Source organism: Pholis gunnellus (assembly GCF_910591455.1).
Source record: "Pholis gunnellus genome assembly, chromosome: 11".
Taxonomy (NCBI): domain Eukaryota; kingdom Metazoa; phylum Chordata; class Actinopteri; order Perciformes; family Pholidae; genus Pholis; species Pholis gunnellus.
In genome coordinates, this window is record NC_136538.1 from 11,530,024 (window position 1) to 11,557,716 (window position 27,693).

Below are 27,693 nucleotides of genomic sequence, written 5' to 3' on the forward strand. Positions count from 1 at the left end.
TTTGACCGTTAATACTCAGACAGGGATAGCTGTATATTTATATCAGTCACATGCCCATCATTTGATTTCACCTATTTAAGTGAGTAATGAATTCCACAACCAACAAACCACATAAACTTGACACAACCTCTGAAGCAGTACGAACATATTTCCTCTTTTATTTACATTCCTTTTCAAATGTTAACATTTTTCGCTATAACTTTTGATCAGGTTGGCATTTGTTCTCATTAAAATAAATTGGCACAAGTAAAACATATGTAGACAAAAGTTTATTTACACCATACAACATTTTGTTTTTAAATATTTTATACAGAGCTGCAGATGAGAGAGCTTGCTGGGATCCTTCAAGCAGATTCTGCAGTATTAAAGTTGTGAAATATATTATTTATATAAAAGTGAGTATTATCTTTATTGCATTTAAAGCAATGAAGAATGTAGCTTGACAAACATTCATTTTAATATGACAGAAAAAATCCTCTTTGCCTCCCATGTTTTATATTATAAAGTAAAAAGTGTAGTAATGGCCAAACAGACTGTTATAAACTTTTTAAAAACCTGCATAAATATATACATTGTGCTCCCGGGTCCAGTCTTATGAAATCAAAACTAGACCCAATGAAGCTGGGACGACATGGCATGTCATTTGCTTTGTGAGGTTTCATCTTGAGAGATTACCTTTTTTAGCCAATTCCTCAACAGATAATTTGAAACACATGATGGTAAATATTGTACACCAGGCTGCCCCACACTAAGTACACTAGTGAGAATACAAAAAGTAACACTGATGTTTTTTTCCTTATTTTCTTTTTTTCCCCTCTCCTCAGTCCTTATATTGTATTGGCACATATTGTCCCTGCCACACTCGTATTATCCAGATATGTATGCCAAGGCTGTTAGAAAAGTCTGTTGCTTTATTCAGTGCAAAATACATCTCTTTCTCCTCCTTTTCTAGCTTGCATTTCCTCCTTCAGACCTCTGTTTGGAAGTCTCCCTCCTGGACGTCTAAGGGTAAGTTGACACACTTTTCCCACTCTGCAGGCGTCATCTCCAGTGAGTCCTTGGTGTCAGATTCTAGTACATTCATAGTGGCGTAATTCTGGTACTCACAGGCTGGATTGTAGCTCTCCCATGGGTTCTTGTTTGGCATTGCCTTGTCCTGTGAACATGGCCAGTGGGGTGTGACATTAGTGGCATGACATCCTCTGCACTGTTATTTTTCCAACAAAAAAAAAAAAAGGACGTTTCCAGTCAAGTCAGTTCATTCAAAAGAACATTGTATGAATTCCTACCCATTGCTAATTGAAAGTAATGAATTAATGCCGTGGGAAGCATCAAATAACAAAGGATAATGGTGTTAAATGTGACCATGCTTATCGTGGAGTCATAGCAGAATTGTGTTTCCCCCAAGCTCAGAAACTGGTGCACTATATGGGCTTCATGTGTGAGCCATTCATCTGAATGTGCTCTCATTGACAGTCCCAAATATACTACTGCAACTAAGGGAGAGAAGCTGCTCCCAGTCTGGGAATATAAAATGGATACTAATGTCTGCAGCCAGCTCTGCAGCAGATTCATTTGGGGAAAAAGGGGAGAACGTACTGGAGTTATCGTGTTCTATACAAAAGAACTTGCACTGGTAACTAAGCAACGGGCTTCAAATTACATTGTGCTGTAGGAGTGATTGAAATGTGAGTGAAAAAAGGATTACATGCAGCCAAAAGGCTGCTGCGTGGCTGACATTCTACCCAGCCTAATTTCTATTTGTTGCATTCAATACAAGAAAACATCGGTGCTTGTCTGAGAGCGACGGAAAGGTTGACACCCCCTGTTGTCTACAGCTGCAGCCAGGTGTGGAGACAGACGGTGGGACTTTTGACTTATAGCAAGGTCGAGAAGAATTCTCATAATTCGCCAGACTTCTACATCCAAAAGTGACAAAGAAGGAAAGTTCCCCCCCCCACACAGTTGCAGTAAGAGAACAGCAAACTTAAGGTCATATTTGTATAGATGTTGATAGGTTAAATAATCTGCCATGCATTAATGGAAAAATGATGGGGTTGCTAAGTAGATAAATGTGCATGTAAATAAAAGTGCATTCATGGCCTTGCATTGGAATGGATGCACTCTATTGCAACAAGATTACCAAAGGTCTTTCTTCCCTGAGACTGGCCGTGTGGAGAAAATGCTTCAGTGCTGCCGGCAGGTCCACTACGCATAGGAAGTTTTTACTTCCACGTAAATACTTTGGCTAAATACTGTAACCGCTCATTTGCACAATCACACATTACAGTATGTGCCTTGCACCGGATAGCTAAGTAGGGTATTTTGATGCTGCTATCATTAATTGGCTAACCGCCACCCCTCCTGGTTTCCTGTTACTCACCATGGTGCCCATATTTGGTATGTCTCGAAATCGGTCCAGGGTTTGAAATTTCTGATTCAGTTCCTGGAACAGCTCCATGTGTCTTTTCCTGGTGTGCATGACTTTCTGCAATGGCAAGGGTTTTGTCTTTGGTATTGACAGCCAATAATGGAAATGCATCTTCCTTTTCACCCCCTCCAACTCTGATCAATTTGTTAGTGTCATGGTAGTTTACTTATAGGCCAGGTTTGAAGCAAATCTACCGGTCTCTGCATATATACAAGTGACTGCCAAAATGAAGGAAACACCAAGATAATTAAAGTAAGGGTGATAGGACACTGAAAGCTTGAACTTTTTTGATTTGCAACGTCTGGGGTATCTGAACTAAACATAATTCTTCTGTGACAAACTGACTAATTTACCGCTTTGTTTGCGTAAGGAAAATCCTTACAATCAAACCTTGGCACAAAACTTTCAATTTAAGGGTTGGTGTGCATCGAAGCTACAACGAAATGCACCCCCAGGCCAAAATCGCTGCCAGAAGCCTAATGTTTCCTTTACTTTGAAAGTTTGTACAATATATATATGCAGCAAAGCCTGATTTAATGATGCAAAGGAAAAGCTAAAACCTGCTAAACGGGGTTTAATATTGTTTTTGCAAGCCAATATAATCATTGTTGAAACCAGTGGTAAAATCTGATGTGAAATGTGCAAATGACTTTGAAAGCGTACATTTTAGAAAATCAACATATAGCTAATGGATGGAGGAGATGGAGGAGGACAAAATGTAGATGAGAACTGTTGCCCTGTTTGTCAGTTGACAGCCTTGCTTTTACCAGCATGTCAATAAATCTTGTTGAGTCAAGGCTGTGTACTGTGACTTCAATAAGCTTAAGAGGCTTAACAAGTACTAGTAAATCAAATGACAAACACAACTGCAAAAAAATGGCTTTTCTCTGCATTTAAGCTAGATGCATGTGCTAGATCGAAAGAAACGTGTTTTTACATACCTCAAAGTCCATGTCAGAATATCGCGACTTTCTTCTCTGTGAATATAGAACATGATATGAAGTTAATACGTCATCGGTTTAAGATATGTACATTAATACTAGATGCATGGTATATTTGAGGTGTTTGTTGCAGCTCTGTCTCCTCTGAGCGTCGTCCACATCAGCATATGTACCTCTAAGGAGCTCATAGATATTGTCGACCCTGTCTCACTCCTAGAAAGCCCCGCAGATTCCTCCATCTCAGCGAGGAAGTTCTTAACAGCCGTGCGAGGTTCAAAGGGCAGGTTTTGCATCTGCTCGGGAGCGCTGGGGTACTGCTGCTCCAGGTTCACATTCATGTGGTCCATGCCTGACGGGCTGATGTTGAAGTCGGGGCTCATCTTGTAATGCATCAGCCTCTCGTGTGGCAGCGTATCCATAGTGATGTTCATCTTGGTGTCCTCTTTCAGGAGGGTGGACATGTTGCCCGACCCGGACACCACTGCTGCAGAGGCCCGGGGCATGACTATGTAGTCCGTCTCCATCATCTGGCCCTGCAAGGAGTGGCCTTCCATGTCATGGCCAACCATGTCATGGTCGCTCTGGCGCATGGCGTCGTCGGTGCACAGGTAAACGGTGCGGCGCATGTCAGCGCTGCTGTCAGCCATGCACTGCTCTTTCAGATCCCCTACTCCCATCGGCATGTGCAGAGCTGAGGGCTGCTGGATAATCACTTTGGAGATGATGTTGCCAGGCAACGTGGAGTAGTTCAGGCCCTCAGGGATCTTCTCATCCTCCTCGTCGTTGAGGGAAATGCGGGAGAGGGTGCCTGTTATGGTGGCGGCGCGACAAGAGCCCATGTCTTTGTGGAGTGCTGCAGGACAGAGTGATTCAAGGATTAGTTGTAATGTGTCCGTAATGAAACTAGTGTCACAGTTTAATCTGCGATTATCCAACATACGACCAAAAGAACAGACAAATTCTTCTCAAAGGATTTGGTGCTGCAGAGGGACAACTGTAATGGGCACGACAAATAACTGTGAATATGCGTCGAGTGTGACATTACACCCAAATGCAAAGGGACACGTCAGCAGGTATCTCTGGAGGGTGTAACCGTAAATAAAGTAGAAAGGTTACATTCTGTCCCTGAAAGTCTCCCTGTTTAACAGCATGTGGCATCCTAATCCAAATTTAGTGATGGGTGACAACCTTGTGATGCACCAAATATTGTAGAATAAACAGCAGCTATCTATTCAGAAATACCTTCTTATAAGAACACCCTGTCGTCTCCGCTGAGCATTTTAATCTTCGCCTCATGAATCAGTAGAAATTAATTTGTCTGTTCACAAAAGGCCTGCATGGAGACAACATAAAAGATCTAACCCTTGCCTTTTTGTTTGAGTCTTATTAAATGCTTCAGTGTGAACATGGGGGGGGGGGGGGGGGGGGGACAGTCGGAGTCTGGTTTTCAGTTTACTTGTATATTCTTGAGGGTGACACTGCAGAATATTACTTCTGCTGCTGACAACAATCCCTGTTTGTAAACAACCAGTTTAAACTCCTGGAGCCCAGAGAGTAATCTGTAAAAAAGCGTCTCTCTCCGACCGCAGTGCTACTTTGGTCTGAATCTGGTCATGATTTATAAATGACACCTGTCTGCACTGCCTTTTTGTATCGGGTATGTCCACTTTAGCTTTAAAAGACTGTACAGCATGAAGTAATGTGGGTCAGAAGAGCCAGACAGCTCTTTTTGTCTCTTAACAAGCGGTACTTCTGAGAGCTCTTGGTTATTCCCTGCAGATCCATTTAAGACGTGTTCTTCATTGGTTTGGAAAGGATTGGAGAAAGATGAGGCTCCAGGCCCGTGTTAGTTGCCACCACTAGTTACATGCATTATCCTATTATTATCCTCCCACTAACCGGGGAAGAAAATCCTTGAAAAAATGAGACACATAGCACCTACGCACCTATTCTATGACAGTGTCTACATGTTAATGAAACACATTATTACGTAGTGCGGCTGCCTGAAGATGGGAAAAGCTGCTGTTATTCACATTTATTGCAGTAAAGACGAAAGTGAATATTCAACAGCTCTCTTAATACTGTTTTGTTCTCAGATTAAAGTCAGTGTTTTGGTAACTGTGACAAAAAAACTCCTGTGGGGATTGTTGGTTGTTATATAACCTCAGCTATTTATTACCATCTAACCTCTTTTGGGCCTTTGTTTTACATGCAAGTCAAGGAGAATCGTGTTAATAAGGGACCATCTGTTCGTTACCTGATCGGCAGGCGATGTCCACGTCTTTCTCGAAGTCCGTCTGGGGGCAGAGGACAGTCAGACGGTCAGTATGACTAAAAACAAAGCCTCTTATACTGTAAACTGTGCGTGTATACAAAGCAAGAGGCATCCTTGTGTAAAAGCCAGCTGCAAGATTGGGATCAATGATATATACGTATATACATATATATATATATATATTTTTTTTTCAAAATACAAAGCAGTCATTGTTTTTTCTGCACCATCCTTACAATATATCAATAATACATCTCTGGAAAAGCAGCTGGGAAGTATTATGTGCTCGCTGCTAATGACTGTATTGAACCAGTGGGTCCTTGACACCATTCTGCTATCATGAAAACGATTTCACTCCGAGTTGCATTGGAATACTAATAGCAGATCACTGCTATGATGTGCCAGTGGCGTCGTGGTGCTAGATGAGGAGGACTGGTGTCCCATTTAAAAGGTCAGGCGGGGAACAGTCCTCTATTACCCTGAGAGAGGAAATGAGAGGGATGCATGGCAAACATGGACAGTAAGTTCAATCAAATGGAAATGAAGAATCGGGCTTAGGGCCTTGAAGAAAACAAAGGCAAGTAATGCCATTTATCAGAGGGCCAAGTGTCTACCCTGCATGTAATTGCAGCTTTGCAAAAGCGTTATGTAGAACCTTATAAACCTATGGGAAACAATGCCTCGTGTTTGAGAGGCCATATTAAACTGAATAATAATTTGAAAAACAGCATTTAGAGCATGAGTTAAATTAAGGTCAATGGAGAACAAGGAGGTTTGTATGTGTATTATAAATAACCAGGGGACATTGGGTCTCCGTAAATTATACAGGATCTAATGGTTAGAGATAACTGTGGGTAACTGTGCCTACCATTATCTGAGCATGCCCATTAGGGAAGGTTCCTGTTGCGTCACCACTGATTGGGTCTTGGCAGTTTCTGAGCCGACATCTGAGAGCATCTTGGACCTAAAGACAGGGGTAATCAGGTATTCATCATGTCCAGACAACTGCACATTGCATGCGCTAAAAAAACAAGCCTTTGAAAGTTATTTAATGCTTTTGTGATTAGGTCTTATCCTCTGTCGAGTCTGCCTAAGATTCACTTTGTGAAAGTTTCTGTTTATGGTTGTGATAACTTTGATTCGTTAATGCGGTTAAGCTCTGGAGCAACTTAAATCATCTCTAGTAAACAAAGATCATTGGTGAGAGAAAAGATGACTTCAAATCAACCTTTACCTCTCTCCGTAGGACACAGTGGACCATCACAATGACGAAACCCTGCAGTGAGTCAAAGACGGCAAAGAGGATCTGAAAGAGGATGGAGCGCTTGTCTGTCATGGCGAGCACCGCAGACATCCAGGTCAAAGCCAGCAGAGGCAGGACGACACAGGAACTCCACAGGGACGCCCTGAGAGAAGGAAGGGAGGATTGTGTGGAGGAAATAAAAGCAAGACGATTGGTGTAGACAACACAATAGGGTCTGGAGTGAAAAGCGGGCTCCAGGGCTTTAACGTGCATGCTAGTAGTAAAGTCAGCGTACTGTAAAATAAGGTACATGTAACATCGCATGTTTGCAGTAAAAGACATTCCTATACCGTAGCTCTGATGTACTGTGGATGTAATTGAAACATCAGTTTACGCTGCAGTGGACTTCAAGGTCTAAATGGTAGAGGTGGACACGCTGTACATGCAGAGACTCCCTGTAGCATCGTCTTATTGATTCAGAGGCACTGACGGGCACTTACATTGCATTGCTAGCTGTAGTTGCTGATAAAGCAGTTGTTGATACAACACCACATTTGGCACACTTGAGAGTTAATCCTGTATGCGGCTCACTCATCTGTCTGTGGGACATAGAGACAACAGCATGACAAACAATGCTAACAGCCACTACCCCGACTTGAAATTCTCCCCACGCCATATTAGCAACAGCAGACGCAGCCAATGTGTGGGCGTTTTAATGATTTTCATCTTGGACTGATTCTGCCAAAGAAATAGGAAGCTGTGTCGCTCCCGAGAGAGATCTGACCCCTTTATGTTGGTGCCTTTTATGCAGCAAGAAAAAGGAGGTCTACATCTCCGTGTGTGTGTAAAATCAAATCTAAACATGTTTGTATTTTTGCAGGAAGTTAAGAAGAAAGAATGTTGAGAAGAAAATAGAGGTACTAACAAGGACGTGCTGTCATACCCTGCTCGATGCTTCAGCTTCTTGTCCAGTATGCCATCTCTGGACACTAGTTTATTAAACACCAAGATACCGATCACCATGTTGACCTGTCAATGAGAAGGGAACAGGCATATTAGCTTTTCCAAAAAAAATCAACTGCAAAAAGATGATTTCAAAACCAACGTTAAACACATTTCCCAGCTTGACATTCTACATAGCGATAATGTAATGTCATTATCTCCGCCTGCATGGAGCTTTGACCTCTCGCTTCTATTGTTTGCTCATCTCTGTGACATTTTCAGCCAATAGATGAGGCATGCCCCCGGATAGTCAGCCCACCACAACAGCCATAAGAAAAGATCTGCCCGACAAGAAATACATGTCTTCTCAAAGGCACCTTCTCCTATTATTAGCAGCAGCACCTAGGCAAACACAAAACTTCAGATTTATAGCAGCTGGGTAGACAATTCTTTTAAATATTCAGCGATTTCAGACCCCTCTCGCTGAGATAAAGAGCTCATTAAGTATTTATACAAATACATTTGGGGACGTTTTCATTCAACCATCTTTGTGTCTGTGAGACATCTCATTATGATGTTACAGTATCAATACAGTGGTAAAGTATGGTGATCATTCTCACTGCAGAGGGTAGTTCCTGCCATTTTTGCGTGTGTTCCTCTGAGGTTCATCCCAAACGGAAACAACAGCACGGCAAGACTTCCACGTCTCTGTGCATCTGAAGCTCAAACTAAGACATGTGGTCGCTTAAAAAAAGAAAATCTCAAATCACTTTATTTCTAATCCCACCGCAGAAGTTTGACAATGAAAAATGTGACTCAGTTCTCACTGTTCTCTGTGCCTTTGACACAGACTAAGGGATTTGCATAATCACATTCTTTGTGTAATTTTCTCTGTACAACAATGTAAATATGAGATGATTAAAATATCCTAGTATATTAGATGTTGAACAAATCTAATGCATAAATACTTTATAACCTCATAGCTACATGGAGCACCATTATGGTAAATGAAAGGGAATTGCTTGAGCACATCGCCTGATGGGACGCTCATTACTTTGATTTTGAAAGCAGAGTGTGTTCCTCCTGTTCGGCATTTTCATAGCAACGATTTGTCGAGTTTCAACAATTTGTACCACACTGATACTGTACCGTCACTGGGACTACATCGTGGGTGGTGTGTGGGTGTTATTATTGTATCTTATTATAGTGCGTGTGTCTTGATATTATTATTACAAACTGTACAGGTTTTTTAGGAGTAGTAGTTTTAGTTTATTATTTGTATTGTCTTTGTCGTAAAATCTACATGTCCCTTGTATTCCCAGCATATAAAAGTTCGGAGCGGAGTGGACATGTGATGCCTGGAACATACCAGAACAACAGCAGCTGCTGGTCCAACAAAGGCATACAGGAGCCCACCCTCCAAAGACAACCAGCAGCTGCAGGGAAAGCAGGAAAACACAGTTAAGTCCGACCAAGACATTAACATCCAAGTTAATGGCGCACACCAGCATACAATTGTATTCCCCTAAATTGCCAGGGGAGAAGTGCCATATGCTGTAACTCTACTTCCAAAGTTTCACAGGGTAATGTAATGCTAAAGAGATTGTAAGCAGTGTTTATGCGTTTGGTATCCAGCAGGGATACAACTCTTACAAAATTGGGGTCCTGCTGCGCTATTTTGAAATTTGATTAGTTTCAGGGGACTTTGTTTATGGCACTATTTAGGATAAGTAAGCCACAGCAGGAGCACTTCATCGTTAGTCTTAAGCGTTAACGTGAACCAACTGTGTGTGCACTGAATAATGAATATAGACAGAAAAAGAAAAAACTTACTATAAAGGTGTCCCATAGCCTTTAGTTTTGGTGAATCCCATTGAAACAGCAACCACTAAAGCTGGTAATCCTTAAAAACAGAAAACAGTCAGTAGTTATTCAAGAAGTCCTTGCACTTGTCAGAACTGAGAGCACAATTCCACTTCAATGCAGAAGAAGTCAGCCTCTCTGCCTTGCAGTCATTTAACAAAGTGCGGCTAGACTCACTCTACTAGAAGCTACGGTATGAGACTGTACAATCATCTGAGAGTATATGATCAATTATATGCATTTCAATATTTCAATCAACACGCTGCACTGAATGCCATCAAGCAGCAGAAGAGAACAGACTGTGCTGCGCTTTGTCAAAATGGCAGCACAGCATCGAGTCCAGAAAACCACCCAGTGAAATGTCATCACTCTACTGTAAGACATTTCACTGCCCTCCACACCATTTATATGACGTTTTTTTTTATTTTTTATTTGCTGTATGGCTCCTCATTATAGATTGGTGTAATGGATTCGGTCCTGACTACTGTGTGCTTAGAATATTAACGCTTTTTCCTCTCAGAGCAGCGCACGCAGGTGCTATTGATGTAATCAGTTTCCTGGAGGCGCGAGGCGAAGACCCTGTGGCCATGCAGTGCCTCTCTGCAGTGCTGAAGAGGTAAAGAGTGCCGAGTGTACACAAGCATGTCATGAATCACTGTGGAGGCAACAGCCTGGTGGAGACGCTGCGCTTCAAACAGGCTGCGTAGGGAGACAACAGGTACCGTGTGCTACGTGTCACTTTGGAAGTCTTCTGTTTGAGTGCACGTGGTAACCTATAGATGGAGGATTAGAGCAATTCTATTTCAAGTCGTGTATGTAGAAATAAATAGTCGGGCATATTATGTAATGCATTTTTATTGTCACACAACAAGACATAGATTGTGTTATTTCTCATCAAATTGTCTGTTATGGCGTTTTTGACAAATCCATGTGTTTGTAGAACAGCCTTTGTCCATATTTCCTTTTTTTTTTGCAGCAAACGGTGGCACTGCAATGACTAAGAGAGCCTTGTTTGTTGCTAGGTAACAGGAAGAATGAGTGTGGGCTCTTTCATAATCAAATAGATTTTTCTAAAGGAGAGATTTTCTAGCAGTCTGTAAGAAAGACGCCTTTGTACGAGGAATCAGCCTGACATTTATCAAATGAAGAAAAAATAGATTTTTACGATTTCGATCAAGATATTTTTTACTTCCTGTGTTCAATGACATATATGTACAAACATCATTTATAAAAAAAATTCTGATGAGATATTCAAGTGCAGGGAACACAGCGTGGGAGGCAGGATAAACTTAATTATCTGAAACCCGGACTGATTAAAATCTGTTGCATTATGGATAATAAATACGGTATGTTGGTCCCAACCTGCATTTCATTTGTGATACATATTATAATTACAAACGATTGAACATTACACTTTGGAAAGGATTTCAGGACAGGATTATATACATTCTCGACATTTTACATTTTACCTTTGCAACATTCTCCTGAACCCTGATTCTGAGGGTATGTACACTGCTGCAGTGTAAAGGCTCAGCTCACGCCCTCTTTATCAGACATAAGGTCATTGCAACCTGCTATGGGAAAGCCGCACCAGTCTGTCTCCCCCCACTGCTCAAGGCCGGTCCATTTCCCCCATCCCTCAGAGAGCTTGACTGGAGCACAAAAGCATCAGAACAACGAGCCTGATAGGATGAGGATTTGGCTGCCCCGCAGAGAGAATGGAAACAGTGGACGGAAAAAGACACACGGATACTTGGATAGACACCTTGGCCAGAGACCTTGGGAGAAAATGGCAGCTGCGAGGGATGATGGGAGATAATGAAGAAGTTTAGGGAAACATGCTGCTTGCTTACCCCAGCCCAGACACAGAAAGCGCTTGCGGATGAGCCTGGTCCGAACCTTTCCCGTCACTGCCATGTAGGACTGCCAGGCCTCTGTGAGAACCCAGCAGAAGGATGCCAGGAAGAAGAAGTGCAGAAAGGCTGTCGTCATGATGCAGACACCCTATTGATACAAGGGGGGGGGGGGGGGGGGAGGGAACTGTCAGAAAGAGATATATACAAGAACTGTGGGTTCGGGAATTGCTTCACATTTACAGACATGTTGCCTTAACGCGATGGCGCTGCACAACAAAAACAAAAGCAGACTCCATCAGAAGCACAGATTTCTGCAAATCGATTATATTGATATTTCTCTATGCATTTGCCTGTCTAGACCGTCCACTGAAGTACCATCCCGTGCAGTGAATGAAACAAAGAGTCAGTTTAAACTGTAGCAACAGAGGTGCCAATTGTAGTAAAGATCTGAGCCGGGCTAGCTGACACGTGGCTTCGCATTCCTCTGCACTGACCCTCATTAGTATGCTGGGGATCCCACCTGGAGGCATGTGAGACAAGGTCAACTGTTTTACACAGAGAGGAGGGGAAGAAAACACAACAATGACACAGAATGCACGCGTCAGAGGCGGCAGATTGCTTTCAGGATCGACGACGTAAAGCAGCACTTTTCAGCTTCATTAGCTCGTCCGTCTTTGTTTCCGCGGAGAGGCAGCTCAAAATGCGATTGTTTAGAAGAGGATTAGAAGTATCCTGGAGAATCTTGTCATTTCACGCTGACATTTGTGAGTGAGAAGAGATTAAGCTTCTTTTCTTTTTTTTTTTCTCCAGTTCAGATTGTTTGCAGTGTGAAGCGGTGATAATCTGAGCAACGCCGCACAAAGAGGGAAAGATTGAAGTGCATCGTATCGTCCCAGGGCGTCCACACCATACTGCGAGATCTGCCATACACTTTGCATCCCCACAGAGACAACCACACTAAATCCATCCATCCCCCGCAGTGTTCATGGGGTTCACACGAGACAGTAATCCTGCATTACCTCGTGTGTGTGAGAAGAGGGGAATTGTGTTTACCTACAGCTGCTAGGGATATCAATTAGCGAGACCTAAATATTTATCAAAGTTCATGTCATGTAATTCAAGTGCAGTCTGAACTGTACGTCATAATGCCATATTCCCATGTGTCTTTGATACTGAAATGTAATTTGCAGGTTTCTGTTTTTTAATGGTCAACTTCAAAGAACATCCATGTATAATGAGTAGCCTATAGAATAGATTGACCTTAATGCATTGATAGGATACCTTAAATATATACTTTAGACAATGATAAGACAAAACAGGAACAACAATGTCCCGCTAAACTTGCATTTAAACCCAAAAATCTCCACTTTCTGTGACGCATGACTATAACATATCGTGGCTTCAGCATGTTCAACATGAACTAATTTCACCACTGGCCAGACCTAGTTAATCTTATAATATGGGTCAGTTTGGGCAGAAATGTACATGTTTCATAAGAATAGTGTTCACGGTTTTCCCATAGGTAACAGAAACCAACTTCTTCAAGCAGCCCTTTAGAACTGCTAATGTTGCAGAGAGGAAAGTGTGAAAGCAACCCTTCAAAACAAAGCATATGACGCTGCCATGACTCATTGCCACCTGCCCGTGAGCTAATTCCAGGTGCGTACAGCTGCTTTTGTAGAAATCACACACACATTCTGTGCTATAAATCTTTTGTTGAATAAGCTTTGAAATAAGAAATATAGTTCACTGTGTAATTTCATCGCTATATTCTGCCTACTTTTGGGGTTTTTTTCTACCGTTCCATGTGGATTAATGAATTCACTGACCTGTATGTTCGTCTACTGCTGTGCTGTATGTGGTTATTACAGGATAAATAAGACAAATCAGTGTAAAGAAATGGTATATGGAAGTAAAAACACATGTTTAAATGAAGGGGAAAACGTGTGGGTCTGTCATACAGCAGCTACACTGCCTGTCGGTGCGAAGCTAATTCTAGTGTTGCTGTTGCTCGTGTGCTGTCCAAGGTGCTGAAAATAGAGCCTGCCTTGTTTCCTGGAAACAGGTCATATGCAGCCGTTATGTTTCACGGTTCACTCGGGTGGCTGTACCACCCAGCCTCGTTAGTCCTCAAATGTAAAAAAACTGTGCATTTGAAAAAGAGAGAAAGGTACATTATGAGGACATTACGATAGCACCGGATGGACATCGGTAGTCATAGAAAAACAAGGTTGAAACCTAGAGTTCACGCTGCCCTTTGGAAAGGCAAATGCCTGGAGATGTTCAGCACACTGAGTCAGTATCCATGGAAACAGAGGAACTGAGGAAGGGACCACATTAAAACATCGCAGAGCTGATAGACACGAAGGTAAGGCTGGGAGCTGACGAGTATTACTGCAAGCCAGTTAGATAATAGCAGTTTAAGGTCAGGGCAGGGAATGTGAAGCATTTCTCACCGTGGCCGGACTAAACTCGGAGTAAAAGCTCCGGGTCGAGCCTTGGCGCTCCATGTATTACAAACTGAAAGCCTTAATTGCCTCGAACTGTTGCACACTTTGCTTCATATTGCAATGACAAGCCATTGAAAAGGGGGAAAAAAAGGAACAGTGACATATTATTGAAGCGAAATATTAAAAGGGATTTCAGAAGACCCTCTTTCATAATTGGATTAAACTAATGTTGACATGGTGATTAAAATATTTTCCTCAGAGCTCCAGGCATTCGTATTTGCCAATCGCAATGTATTATTTAATAATTTACAGATTCATTAATTGGTTAATAAGAATGCAGTGAACTCTCAGTCCACTTGACTTTGAATACATATCACTATTACTGCGACACACCCTGAGAAGATATTTAGGAGTCAGCTCGCTGGGGAGAAGCACATTATTAATCGTATCTCAAGTCATTTAAGATCTACAACGTTATTCTAAATGTTGTTGAAGAATCTGAACCATACCTTACAGCAGTACCTTTATCTTCCCAACTGCTCCGGATCAGTGTGGGAGGAGGAGGAGGCCGTTTTTATTTTATTTTATTTTGATTGAAGCACCCTCCTTTTAAATCAAGCAAAAAGTGCCCCCGGTGCTTCATACAGTGGGTGCTTGGGTGGAGCACATTAAAAACTCCAAACAACTATAGCGGTGGTGGCAAAGTGTTGTTCAACCACAGAGAAACACTGAACAAAATGCATCGCCTTTGACACGAGTCACAAAATGTCTACTTCTGCCCACTTTATTTAAATGTGTAACACTCTTAAGGCTCAAAACAATGCATAGAATTGTTCTCCTGAACCTCACCAGAGGATTCCTGCTGTTATAAAGCGGCAGACAAATGTGTAGGAATGAGCTGTATGTTGATTGTGCCTGTTTTAATGCACCAAGCATGTAATTAAAAAGTTTAACCTTCGAATAGAAGCCAGGGAAAAAAATGAAATCCCTCTTTGCTGCACTTCACTATAAGGGAGGTCAAGCCTGGTGTACTAAGAATATACTATTGCTTAAATGTGCACACTGTTGTACACAGTACATATATGCCCTTGGGCATGTGTTCTATTTGACATCTTGTATGTTAGGGAATGATTATTTTTTTCTTTAAACCTCATTAAAATGGTCAGTATAATGTTGTAACTGAGAATATACAAAGGGGCTGAATTTGCTAATATCTTTGAAATGACAGAATATTCAAAATTAGAAGTTTCTATTTCTTGAATAGCAAGTATATAAGGAACATGTACAGACTGAGTGGACTCAGTGGAATCTCACTTCTACTGTACTTGGGGAATATACAAGGATGTACTAGAAGTTATCTTTGGAAAAATAAATGAGATATACCCTGAGTGTCTCCATCTACCCGATCCTCAGCAACTGCCATATTTATGTGATGAGAAAAATCAATGTGCAATGTTAGCTGCAAAATATGTTGACTGTTGCCATACACTAAGAGTTCCTACATGTGTTATCTCTATCTATTTTGTTGTCTTGTGTTAAATATAATTATTCAAGAAACATGTAATTTAGCTTTTGGCAATAACGTAACCTGAACATTCACGTCAATAAAGCTTATTTGAATTTGATATTCATTCTTGACTAGATGCCAGCTTTGATAAGTCATCTGTGACGGTACATGACTTGCAGCATTTAAACAAAAGGTGATCATTTTGTACACAATCTTGTGTCGTTGTCATAAATCAGATAATAGCAGATAAGTTGTACAAAGCTGTTTGTTTAAAGAACTGTGTTAGCTCACAATACTCCTGACCAGATGACTTTATGACTTTAAAATAAATCATTTTATAAAAGATAAAGATTTTCTGGTGATGTTGTGTTGACACTCAATAGACCCCGGATACCTTGACTTTCACCCACTTAATGTTCAGTATAATACATTCCTGCTCATTATCAGATGAATATTTTAAAGGAACTCTAACTCCAAGAAACCCTAATTCTACCTTCCCTTCCGTGCTTCGCTCTGTCTTCTTTCTATAATCCAAGACGAACAACAACAGAGGACAAAGGAAAAACACAGGCAAAGGTGACTCACTGACTTCCTGCTCCCAGAAGACACCTCCACACCAAAGAGATGATTTCTATTAGACGATGAGCAAGTCTGAATCCACAAACAGTGGAGCCAATTATATGCACTTCTTACAAGAGATGGAGGAAAAACAAGTGAGGCAGTGTCAGGCAGCATGGCAATTAAACCCACACAGGGGCTATGTTTTCTCCTCTCGCTGGCCTACTGCTGAAACATTGGGCTCTACAGTATGTCTGATCAAACACATATGAGATATTTCTCAAATATTATTACAACAGGAGCGACACATTCAAGACGGAACAAAAGGATAATAGTGATAGATTCATGGCCCTGGAAGTTTTATCCACAGCGTCGTGGATGTTAGAGAAGACAAACACAGCTTTCTTCACTTGACTGAACCAACAACGATGTACCTTAACAGTGTTGACGACGAGCCCCGAAAGAGCTCGTATGGTTTCGTAACATTTTGTTTTTGAGGCTGTGAGAAAAGAACAGGTAAAATGATGGTTTAGCTATTTTAGTACTTAGAATGTAAATGAAGTACATTTTTTATCCGAAATGTTTGAAATAATATGATCTTGTGATCTTTAAGCTTTTGCTGCATCCACATAATAAAATTTGACTTTTGATTGTCATAGTTTCTCCATATATCAAACATTATCGGTAATATGTACATATATGTCTGTATACATACAGAGGCAACCTTAGGTTTATAAAAACAAATGCAGAATCTAATAATAAAACCTGCATTCATCGATTTGTTTTGGCCCCTTGACTTTAAACAAGCTTTAACCACAATACTGACATTTTAAAAAGTTGATACGGCGAATGTGTTCGCCACACAGTTGCCAAATGACACATCCAAAAGACGTGGCCACCTGCTGAATATAAGTCCAATATTCACTCTCCTTTTAGCTTCCTGTTAATGGCCTCCAATGAAAATATCTGAAATATCTGGCTCTTTGGCTGCTAAATGCGCCACTATGTTCACCAGCTGGTCGCTAACTAGCAGCAGGCAGCAGTAAAGCTCTGCTATACCTGCTACCTGCTGCTGGAAACAAGGTTGATGAGAGCCATGAAAGTGAACCAAATCAGTAACGCTGCAGGCAGTAAAACCAAACAATGAGCAGAAAGATGCTAAAAATGCTCAATAGAGCTGAGGGGAACCGTCGAGTCTGGTGATAATTCTCTCTGGGTTCATCACTAAGAGCTACCCTTTCACATAACAGAATGATTTGATCCATGGTTAGAATACAAATGTAAATTTGTGCAGTTCTAATGTTCAGTATAAAAACCCCATATTGGCCAGTTACAAATAAATGAATCAGTTTGTTGAGTCACTCTGAAATGACATCTTCCGAATGTCAGTGGATTTTCTGAAAACCACCTAATCTCTCTGCAGATTTCAGAGACAGATATCCTATTAGCAGCATGCCAAGTGAGTAGTCCATGTTAAGTGGCGGTCCTCATAATCAAGACAGGAGACGACTAGAGCCCTGATTAAATCCGACAAGGCTTCAAATCAGCTCAGCTTTAGAAATGCCCTAAAGCTTTGTGCATTGTGTGGATATGTCAGGGCCAGCAAAGAAACAGATGAACGTCTCACATGCGGATGCTGTTTGTTTGTTTTTCTATGAGATTAAAATGGTCAGTTGATTTTGGACTGAATGGCTACAGGTAGTGCATTTTGTCCACATTTAATCCATAGTGTCACCAGTAACCAGACATTGTAGGTTTACCAAACACACTTCAGACACTTGTTTCTTTTAATTCATTATTCATTCATTATCCTATGTTCAATTTTCATTGAACATGGGGAAAATGAATAGGGGGAGGCATTTTTGATATTGGCATTTTGAGGGGACAAAAAAACAGTGTGTTCCTTCCAAAAGGTAAAGGTACACTGAGAATGTGGTTACACAATGTGATAATGTGTAATTGTGTAGCGCTGCCAAATGGCTGAGAAGGTCATCTGTGTGGGCAGCTTGTAAATTCCAACTACTGTTTGCCAAACAATCTTTTACATTAGCCACTTGTGTACTGGCCAGCTATGAAGACAGAGAGAGGAAGTGACACATACAGTATTTATTGGAAGACGTTAACGTGAGTCGTTGTCCTATTGAATCCTGCTGACTCGATCTGAAGTTCAGCTCTCATTGACATCTGACCAAAAACAGTTTTCTAACTTTTCTAAGTGCGAGCGCTGCTTTTATCCTCCAGCCCAACTTTAACGCTGCGCCTTAGCGTCACCGATATATGGGTGGCATCGCAATAATTCGTCAGCCTTTTGATTGACTGGTGCGCCATGTCTCCTGGTGTGCACCATGTCTGCCTTGCTGCTCCTACACTGTTGCATCTCTTTACCTGTCAGACGTGTAACTGATTGCAGTGCAGGTTTTGAACCACATTAAAACTGGCATTAGTGTTTCATCTCAAAGTGATCTGACTGTCCTCTGCAGTTTATTTTTTTTTTGTTTTCTTTATGACATCGCACCTTTCATTGCAATTCGAGACTTTCTCAACGCCAACAGATTGGGGAGTCTAAGATCTACCCGAGGACGATGTAACACCAGTTGTCCTTAGCCAACGCAAAGTGGATCGTCATCTTACAGAGGCATTAGGAACACTTAATATTCCATTTGTATGAAATATGAGAAGCTCGTCTGCCGAGACTCAAAAGAAGATGAGTCATTTGCATGAAAGAGGCTATAACGTATGTGTTATATTCTTGTTTTTGTACTCTCAATGACGAAGCCAACATCTGGCTATTATTTTGTAGATTAGACCAGTGAGACTTTTCAAAATAAAGATAATAAGGGTTGATTGAAATGTCTCAAATTAACTGGGAACAAGTGAAGATGATGGAGTTTCTATAGTTGTTTACCTTCCTCATGAACAGGACACTCATGATATTCTGTATTATGAACTGTATGACACAGCGTAAAGATCTCAACCAAATGCTCACCGTGGCCAATACAAAAACAAGGAGCTCTTTTCAACCTCGACATGGCCACAGTGAAGTGCCACGTGGATCTTTCCACTGCACCATTATCCGACTTCAATTCGTGGATACCACTGGACCTCCATGCTTTATAAACTGTGCTGAACAAATCCTGAAATGACACTTACCACATTGTGCGTCTGCGTTTGTCCAATAAGGATCAATATGTTGGAGCAGATTATAGATAAGCAGAAGTTGAGCAGGATGATGGATCGTTCAGAGCGAATATATCTGAAGAAAAACAAGAACGATACAAGCAGCCGTTGTTATCACATGATTTAGCAAATATGATGTTATACAAAAATGCACAAAGTGAAATTAAGTGTTGCGGTTACCTCCATAGCACACCATAGATCACAGACAATGTGATCAAGGAGAGGCAAGACAGACCACAGCCAACTATCAATGTCACAGATGGGACCCCTGAGTAACCCATGGTCTGTGGAGGAGACAGAGCAAGACGAAACCAGTCAGTGGGAGGTTGGATGTGTTTCATGCAGGACAGTAAATCTTTATTGTTGCCCAGAGAGGGAACCAATCAAAACAACCATACCACCGATCTGAATAACAGTCCACAGTGGGTTCCCTAATACACTCTGAGGTTTGAAGTGCATGCGTGGGCTTGAAGGCCGTTTACATGCGAGTCTTTCCATTTATCTGTGCTGGATTTTCTATTACAAAACAATGGAGGCTGAGGCAGAGAAACCTATAAAGGCTCAAGTGCATCGAAATGTTTTGTGTGATTTGTTTTTCCAGGCACATTTGACACCACGTGAGCCGGCCAATCACAGGCCTGCTATTTGGAGCTAGCTGTGGGCGCTCTATGTGGTTTGCCATTCTGCTTTTGAATACCTCAGGCCTGACAGAGAGGAAGGTAATAGGTTTCTTAGTGATATCTCAATTCCTCCTGTGTGCTAATGCAGAGGCCACGATGTAAATATGTGTTCCAACGTTTATAGTCTCATGTCAGCATATGAGCTCAACACATGGTTTCAAAGCCTCATCCACAGAATCTGACAGCAGAGACTAACAACAGAAAGAATGTCAAAGCTGACAACTGTTATCTTTCCCCTTGACAAAAATGTATATTTGACTGACACCCAGGCACCAGCATGCACACACCCTCCAGCGTGCACGCGCGCACGCTGAGTTACCCGAATGTATGTGCAAACTACAAATAACCGCCCACAATCTCCCTTTACCGCTGAATTACTATTTAATGGGATTAGCACACCAAAGATTCAATTTCCATTTGCACTAGCACACACACATACACACACACACACACTCACACACACACACAGGCAGTGTTTCTCCTTTACATTGGCCTATAAAACCCACACTGAATAACAAATCAATAGCCTACTTACTATTTCTCTTGGTTGCTGAGCCAAAATGGCGAAGGTAGATACACGATCACATAAGCATTTTGTATGAGATGCATCTGTTAGCACCGTTTTACATCCTTTGGCGGACCAGGCTCCCCAAGAATCGTTCCTGCAAGAAGAAGGCAGAGGCAATTAGAGGTTTTAAATCCAGCGGTGGCACGACTTCACAGGACTTATCGACATCGCTTCGGGTTTCGTATTTAATTATTTATTTGAATCGAGAGCTATAGAGCCGTATGGACCGCTACATGAACAAAAAAAAATAAAAAAAACCGCGAACAGACACATCGACACGGCTCTTGTGTGGCTACGAGCAGCATTTCAGCTGGAGCAGATAGAGAGGCAGAGACACGGAGGAGGGGGAGGACGCACGGAGCTGTCCAAGCAGACCGGTGCTGATTGATTCGCTATACGCAGATATAGATACCAAGAAGTGTTGTGAAAACATCGCTGTTCCCTCACAATGCTTAGAGATAAGAGCGTTCATATTTACCTGTGTGCCTGTCTGCGTGACTCTCTATTCCTCTAGATGTGTTCCAAAACGTATTCCTTCTTTCCCCTCTCAATGCCCCTGTTATCCTGTCTTTCTCCCTTTCGGTTGATTTTTTTTTTTCACCCCCCTCAGCTGTTTTAATTAGCAGCTTTTTGAATGCTTCCTTGGGGGGATTTTCACCCTGGAAACGGTGGACAGCATCAGATTGATACTCTGTTCCTCTCTGCTGGCGCGAGAGGGGGGAGGTTGATACAATGAAAAAAGAAACGCACGCTGTCGCAGGATCTGTTTATTCGGCTGCAGGTCTAATGGCATGACGGGCATAAATGATGGTTTTGGATTATTCCTGAAAATCATTTTCACACGAAAGTTGTCGCTCTTCGGTGAGAAGCGCTTTGCAAAAAAAAAAAAAAAACAACAACCCCCAAAACACTGCAGAACTAATACCACCCCGCGGAAGCAGCGCGAATGGTTGCAGCCAGTCTACACTTCACACCGCCAGTAGGTGAAATGAAAGGAGCGCTTCTCTTCCATTTGTCATTCGCCTCCACTCACTTTCCATATGCAGAAAAAAAGCCCCCACATTGATTAAATGTGAAAACTTCATTTACTCGAACACGAAGCCTGACTGTGCTCGGATCAGTTTTTTTGTTTTTTGTTTTGCCGCAGCACATAACCCGATATTGCGATTTGTATCACAAACAAGGAAACACCTGTTGTCCACCTTGCTGTCTTCTCACTCTACAGCATCGTGCTCACATCACGACACAGCTAGACGATTCCCCTGAGATATGAAGATGCATACCGCTGATTTAAAACAACGCAGCGCATACTAGCTGTTGGTTTGTGCACCAAGTGGCGTTCTGCTGCGTAAGGCTATCCTGCTTTGACATTTGATCAATATGGCTGCAATATTTATTATTCCTGGAAGGGACTGTGGAGCGCTTTGCACATTTCCAACCAGTATTCTGAGCAGTCTTTACACAGTAATGCAACAATAAAAAAAATAATTAAAACTCTTCGTTTCACATCCCTTCTTTTCTTAACTGGGTTGTGACTGATTAGTTGAACTGATGCATATTGACTGCACACAGAAAGCCAGTCAGCTTATATCCAGTAGTTCAGCACCCTCATGAAGCCATTTCAACAACATAAAAAACAACAACGTACATTTCTGATTCCATCACATGATTTGTCTAATCGCCTTGTGAAGTTGATGTATAAAGCTCATATTCTCTGCAGGCTGTGGAGGAGGTATCTCACTGCAGCTAGGGTACTGAGTCCCGCCTAATTAAAGGCCCATAGTGGACGCACCATATTGCTGATTTAAATGTTCAAGGATTTCTTTGAGGGCTTTCTAAAGGATTGTTCAAACACTTGCCGCTCATAATAACTACAAGACTGTGGTCAGACACTTGAACGAGTCCTTGTGAGTAACTCTACAGAGCTGCACCGTGTAATATCAATACAACCGTGAATCTAAACCTTTTCTAATGACTTGGATGGCACAGTAACTGAAGAATTCTTGATGCCAAATGTGTGCATGATGTATAGAGAGAAATCAAAAAAAGCCAGTGTGGCTTAAAAAGTGTAGGCACCTGTGGGTGCAATAAAGGCCCCAGTTTATTAGCATAGGAGCCATGCCTTGAGAACTGGTGAAAGACCGTTAACATAAAGCTCACCTCCAATCATTAACTAAACACATGTTGCTGACTTTAGCTGAAAGCCCTTTTAAGGCCTAGAGGAATTGTTGGAGCAAGCATTGCTGAGAAAGCATTGCTTGTTGCAGCTTTTCATCAGTAGAGGTGTCTGACTATCTGTGAGTGGAATGAGAAGTTCCAGTGCGCTAAGTTCTCCAAAACTGTCGTTATTGGGGAGGTTTCTCTGTGCATAGTCATACACAGTTAACATTTTCATACAGCTTGGGGCTTAAAAAAAAAAAAAAAAAAAACAGTAAACACGTTATTTAATAGCAGTGCAGGCTCGTCATTGTTTGAGGTAATTCCCGTAGGACAGAGAGAGAGACGAGCTTTGATGAAGTTGCTGGGTGACCAACAAGCATCGCGGCCTTCACATCACACAGCTGCCCACTCGAGATGGCCCTTTGGCTATGCTGCTGCTGCACTCTCGAAACACGACTGTCACATTCAGCAGCGAACCCACTCTCTCCGAGGCACCACGTTGTTGTGATTTGAGATTGACAGCGCGTGCCGATGCCTCGACTTCTCGATAACTTTGGGACGAATCAGCCGCTCCGCCCCGGTGATAACTCAATCCTCGACGTGATCTGTTCCTAACTTTTGACTTGCTAGATGTTTGCTTCTCTTCTGCGCTAATGTGAGAAGCTGCCAGGAGAACGTCCCTGACTGGGGATTTATGTGCGCCGCGTTTGATGTGTTGCCTGACCTTATCGGGGGCTTGGTGGCCTCAGAATATTAACTGTCCCCCTAGAGAAAGTGTCAGTGCTGATGTTAACCACAGTGAGACTCATGACATGACATTCATCACACACTCTTGGTTGACCACGTTCTGTCCATGCAGTGATGAATTGACAAGTTGGTATTACAACGTCCATGAGTGAAATATTGTGACAGATTTAAATCGTGCTGCAATTCTAAAAATATTGAAGTGTCAAGATGCAAGAAAAGTGACAATACAGTGACTTCGAGAGCCGACAAAGTTTTAGACACATTCATTATTTAAACCCTCATGTCTGACTGAGACAGAGAGATAGACGGCTGCTCGAAACTCCAATTAAGTTTGTCTTCCTTGCTGAACTTTGACAGATCCTGTTCCTCCAGCAATAGAGATCGTATTATCAAACCCATAACTTATCCACACTTCCAAGCAGTGCACTTAAGAGTCAAACAGTGAAGCTCTGTAACCTTGTGATTGTCCAGCAAAGCAAGCTGGAGCAGCCTTATACACCAAATGATCAGACTGCTGCAGTATTTTAGCCTGTGTTGTTTATATACATGTCATTCAGTTTTGAATATGACACCTCTTTGTTCACCATGTAGTATTTCTTCAGGAATGCATAACAACCTTCCAAAAAGCTCTTTAAATGAATCGCAGGCCCACATCAGCTTAGCCAGGCGCTTGGCTGAGGGCTTGAAGATTGCCTCAGGCAATTGCACTTCAGGCAATTCTTTTTAAAGTCTTGAAAGACTGACACACAATGACAGGCAGAAGAGAGTGGGGGCAACGCTGGGAAATTATTCCATCCATCTTGGATCTCTGGATGACACGGCAATTCATGTGAGCCTGTGCGCCCCGCTGAGGGTGTTAACTGAGTGAAGACAAAAGAAAAATGACTGTGTATTTATTTTTTTTATGTCACAGGAACAATCTGAAAATCTGAAAAGGAGGTAGACAAGCAAAAGAACCTGCAGTTTGGATTTGTTAACGAGCACATGAATGGCTCCGCAGGTGCACATTGAGTGAGGGAGTTTTGCACCAGTTAATAGGTCCGTTATGCCTATTATCACTCTTCAGTTCACCCACTTCCCACAAATCCGTTCCAACTTGCATTTGTGTCAGAATAATGCTAAAGTATTCAACCCATAATTATTAAACTGTATGTTTCCTCAATTAAAGCTAAAGGTGGCTAACATGACTTTTCCACAGAACCATCTAAGAAGTCGTTATTGGAAACTGTTTGGAAGAGGGCCGGCACTTTAAAAAAAAAACAACACAAGTGATTAGATGAACCATCTGTCAATCAAACTTTGGAAGTGAGTCCAAAGAAGAGTGAAAACTTCTTTTTCGCCGAGAAAAAAGCCTTCAGTGGAGCTGTTTGCTCTTCTGTCAATGCAGAAAAACTCACCAGTTATATTATATATATATATAACTGATGCTTTTTCAGCATCTGCTCTAACAGTCGCATCTCGATGTCATCAAGCGCACAACTAAGCCACACGTGTAGCTGCCATGTCACGGGCTGTGATTGGCCGCTGCTCTGGCTTACCAGACACGAAAGCAGTACTTGAAGCCTGACGACATGAATCTCCGTGTGATATGTGATCCTGCAATTGTCTCGTGATACAGCGACAATCTAGATGTCTTGTGTCAACTGACAACATGTGAATGCTGCTCTCTCATGTATGAAGCAACCCCACTAGGTTTCTAAGTAAGGCAACATACAAATACAATAATTAGGGCGAAAGAAGTCAGCCTGAACTGACACTGACACGTCTGCAATTGTGCTTGTCCTACCGCAGGGTGCACATGTGATTTACCCAACTCACATTCTGTGTTCTCACCCACACAAACACAGCAAGACCTCCTGCTGTCAACTAATGCATGGTCTGTGTCCTCATCAGTCCAATGAGTCCTTTTCGGATCGAAGCGTCAAATTACTGTAACCATCGCCCACGTTGTTACTGCTTCAGCCTCCCAATGTTCTTCAGCAGTCTACAGAGATCATTGCAAAGTGGACAACCAGATGTCCTGAGCAAAACCAGAGGTGGTTTAATTTAATTATAAACGAATCCGCCAGGAAACAAAGAATGCAAAGCTCTCACACTTATCGTCTCCCCATCTGCAGCGGCAACAGTTTCCTTTCAAAACCGACCTAAAAACAAGTCTTTCTAATCTGATCAAGTCTGAGTCTGTGGTGCAAATGTGTCTTTCTGAGAATTTATGATGTGAAAAACTTTGACAACTGCTGATCTCAGATAAGGAAATGCAAAAGAAGCTTGACGTCGACGAAAGACACCATTAGAGAGCGCTTTCAACAGAATTAGAAAGCTTGAATACAACTTTAAGATAAAGCCAGAGACGGGAATTTTGAGCTCTACATATACATCGCCAGCTGCAGTTATCTTTACTGTTTACACAACGTGTTGAATTTCTTAAAACTGAGGTAGAGCAACAGTCTGTGAGGAGAAGCTATAGAAGCCTGATTTTGTTTGTCTGTTACTAAGCAAAGCAAAGCTGGAAGATGTGTCACACTGGGCCAATGGCACTCATGTATCCTCTGGTATCTATATCACAATAATGTATAAGAACCCAGCTGATGGAGAACCAAGACTTACACTAAAGGTATCTCTTGGTTCTTAAAATTCCCCTCAGTTGGCGGTGTTTGGTGTGGCCTGTTTGGCTCAATTCCAGGGTATCCAGATGTTACTAGAACCTGAAGCTGCAACAGCTGCTATTCACACCCTAACACATAAATGATTAATAGGTTTTGGCTCCACAGGAAGCAGAGTTTTCTTGGTATATTCATGGTATGAACTGTATAAGTATAATTTGAGATATAAGTATTGAGGAAATTCATGAACAAAAGCTGAACAACAGCATTTTACCATTCATCAGTTTAGGTAACTATACTTTGCTGTCACAGGTTTGAAAGTGATCTTTAGTAGTTTAGTAGTACAATATTGCAATTAAGTCCACCAACAAACCGCTTGATGCAGCTTGGTCTCCTGTTATTACAAAGTGTCTACAGTGTTTTTTTTCATTTTATCCTTCAGGCTGCTATTATTTAGTATATGACCTTGTGTGTTCTGCAGACTACATCATCGAAATTGACTCGAGTAGACTTTAAAAAAAGAAAACACATTTTTCCCACTTTAGCTATATGTCAAATGTGCCATACATGCCTGTCCATAAAGACAATCTGTTTGGTTACACTGCACCGTATGAGGACGCAACATTAAATACTGACAATAGCATCATAAGAATATGATTTATCACACTCAGAGTGTTTTAGAATGGAAGCAATCAAGATAAAACAAGGAGAATTAAATCATAACAGGTTTGATAAATACGTCAGTTGATAAAAGAGGCTGTGTGTATTAAAGATGTTTTAAAGAGGGGTCATGGTGCTGTTAATTCTGATGTGGCAAGTTATTTCAGGATCTAAAAGCCTTGAATGATGAAGGTTGTCCGCTTCAGTTTAAGGTTTGGCTTGGATAAGACTTTGGTGGATAATCTGGGAGGAGGATGCAAAAACATCTGTGATTAAAAAGTCAGAAAGACACTCGTATTGCTGTCCATGCACTCCTCCCGCTTAACAAGGATTCAGAGTACTTTGAAAGCATCTAATTGCAGGGGAATGCCAAAAGGTTCGAACTAGCTTGTAGTGTCATTCTGTCATTTTCCTTTTGATGCAAATTTGGTGGCAGTTTGGAGCAACTAAGAAGCTAAAATGTATGCAAGCGATTACAATGCTCACAATGAGATTAATTCATCTTCTGAAACCATTTAAAGAAAGATGAGTTCTAAGCTTGGGCAGGCTGAAAAGTAATCTGATTTAAACTCATGCTGGAGTCACAATGATACTGCATCTCCGAGATAGTGCACATTAGTGTGAGATAATACATCCCTTCCCTAAAACACTATAGGGAAGTTGACTGATCTAAAACCACTGCGTTGCATGTCACATGTTTCCCTTGGCACAGTGGTGGGATATTGGCAATTGCAGGCTTGTTTGATAGCTAAAAATATTGACATTTCAAAGAGTAATAAAAGTATCTGCATCTGACCTGTTTACACTCAGTGCTGTGGAGCTGCAGAATTGAAGTATAAATAAAACAAACAAACCGATATTGGCTCTCTGGGTGACCTAATGTTTTACTTTTTTGCATGGAGAGCTGCATATTAGCATGCTTATTCATATATTTTCTTTATTCTGTACTGCATTTTGTTTGTATATACTTCTGGCTAATCACTGCCAGGTGCAGTAGATTATCCTCTAATTGTCTGGGTTACAAAACTAGTCAAA

At 41.6% G+C, this 27,693-nt stretch overlaps 1 protein-coding gene across 2 annotated transcripts in view; it reads right to left on the bottom strand.

Moving 5' to 3' along the window:
- Nucleotides 1–967: 967 nt before the first annotated feature.
- adgrb3 (adhesion G protein-coupled receptor B3) overlaps nt 968–27,693 on the bottom strand; it is a gene marked incomplete at both ends in the record, with an annotated part of 105,328 nt that continues 78,602 nt past the window's right edge. For both annotated transcript variants that reach the window (XM_079169416.1, XM_079169415.1), the window contains 15 exons: nt 968–1,156; nt 2,384–2,488; nt 3,373–3,408; nt 3,546–4,225; nt 5,630–5,669; nt 6,513–6,608; nt 6,879–7,050; nt 7,388–7,486; nt 7,831–7,916; nt 9,199–9,265; nt 9,663–9,732; nt 11,546–11,696; nt 19,214–19,316; nt 19,421–19,524; nt 20,456–20,582. In XM_079169416.1, the coding sequence (XP_079025542.1) occupies nt 968–1,156; nt 2,384–2,488; nt 3,373–3,408; nt 3,546–4,225; nt 5,630–5,669; nt 6,513–6,608; nt 6,879–7,050; nt 7,388–7,486; nt 7,831–7,916; nt 9,199–9,265; nt 9,663–9,732; nt 11,546–11,696; nt 19,214–19,316; nt 19,421–19,524; nt 20,456–20,582 (2,125 nt within the window). The remainder of the gene's footprint in view (nt 1,157–2,383; nt 2,489–3,372; nt 3,409–3,545; nt 4,226–5,629; nt 5,670–6,512; nt 6,609–6,878; nt 7,051–7,387; nt 7,487–7,830; nt 7,917–9,198; nt 9,266–9,662; nt 9,733–11,545; nt 11,697–19,213; nt 19,317–19,420; nt 19,525–20,455; nt 20,583–27,693) is intronic.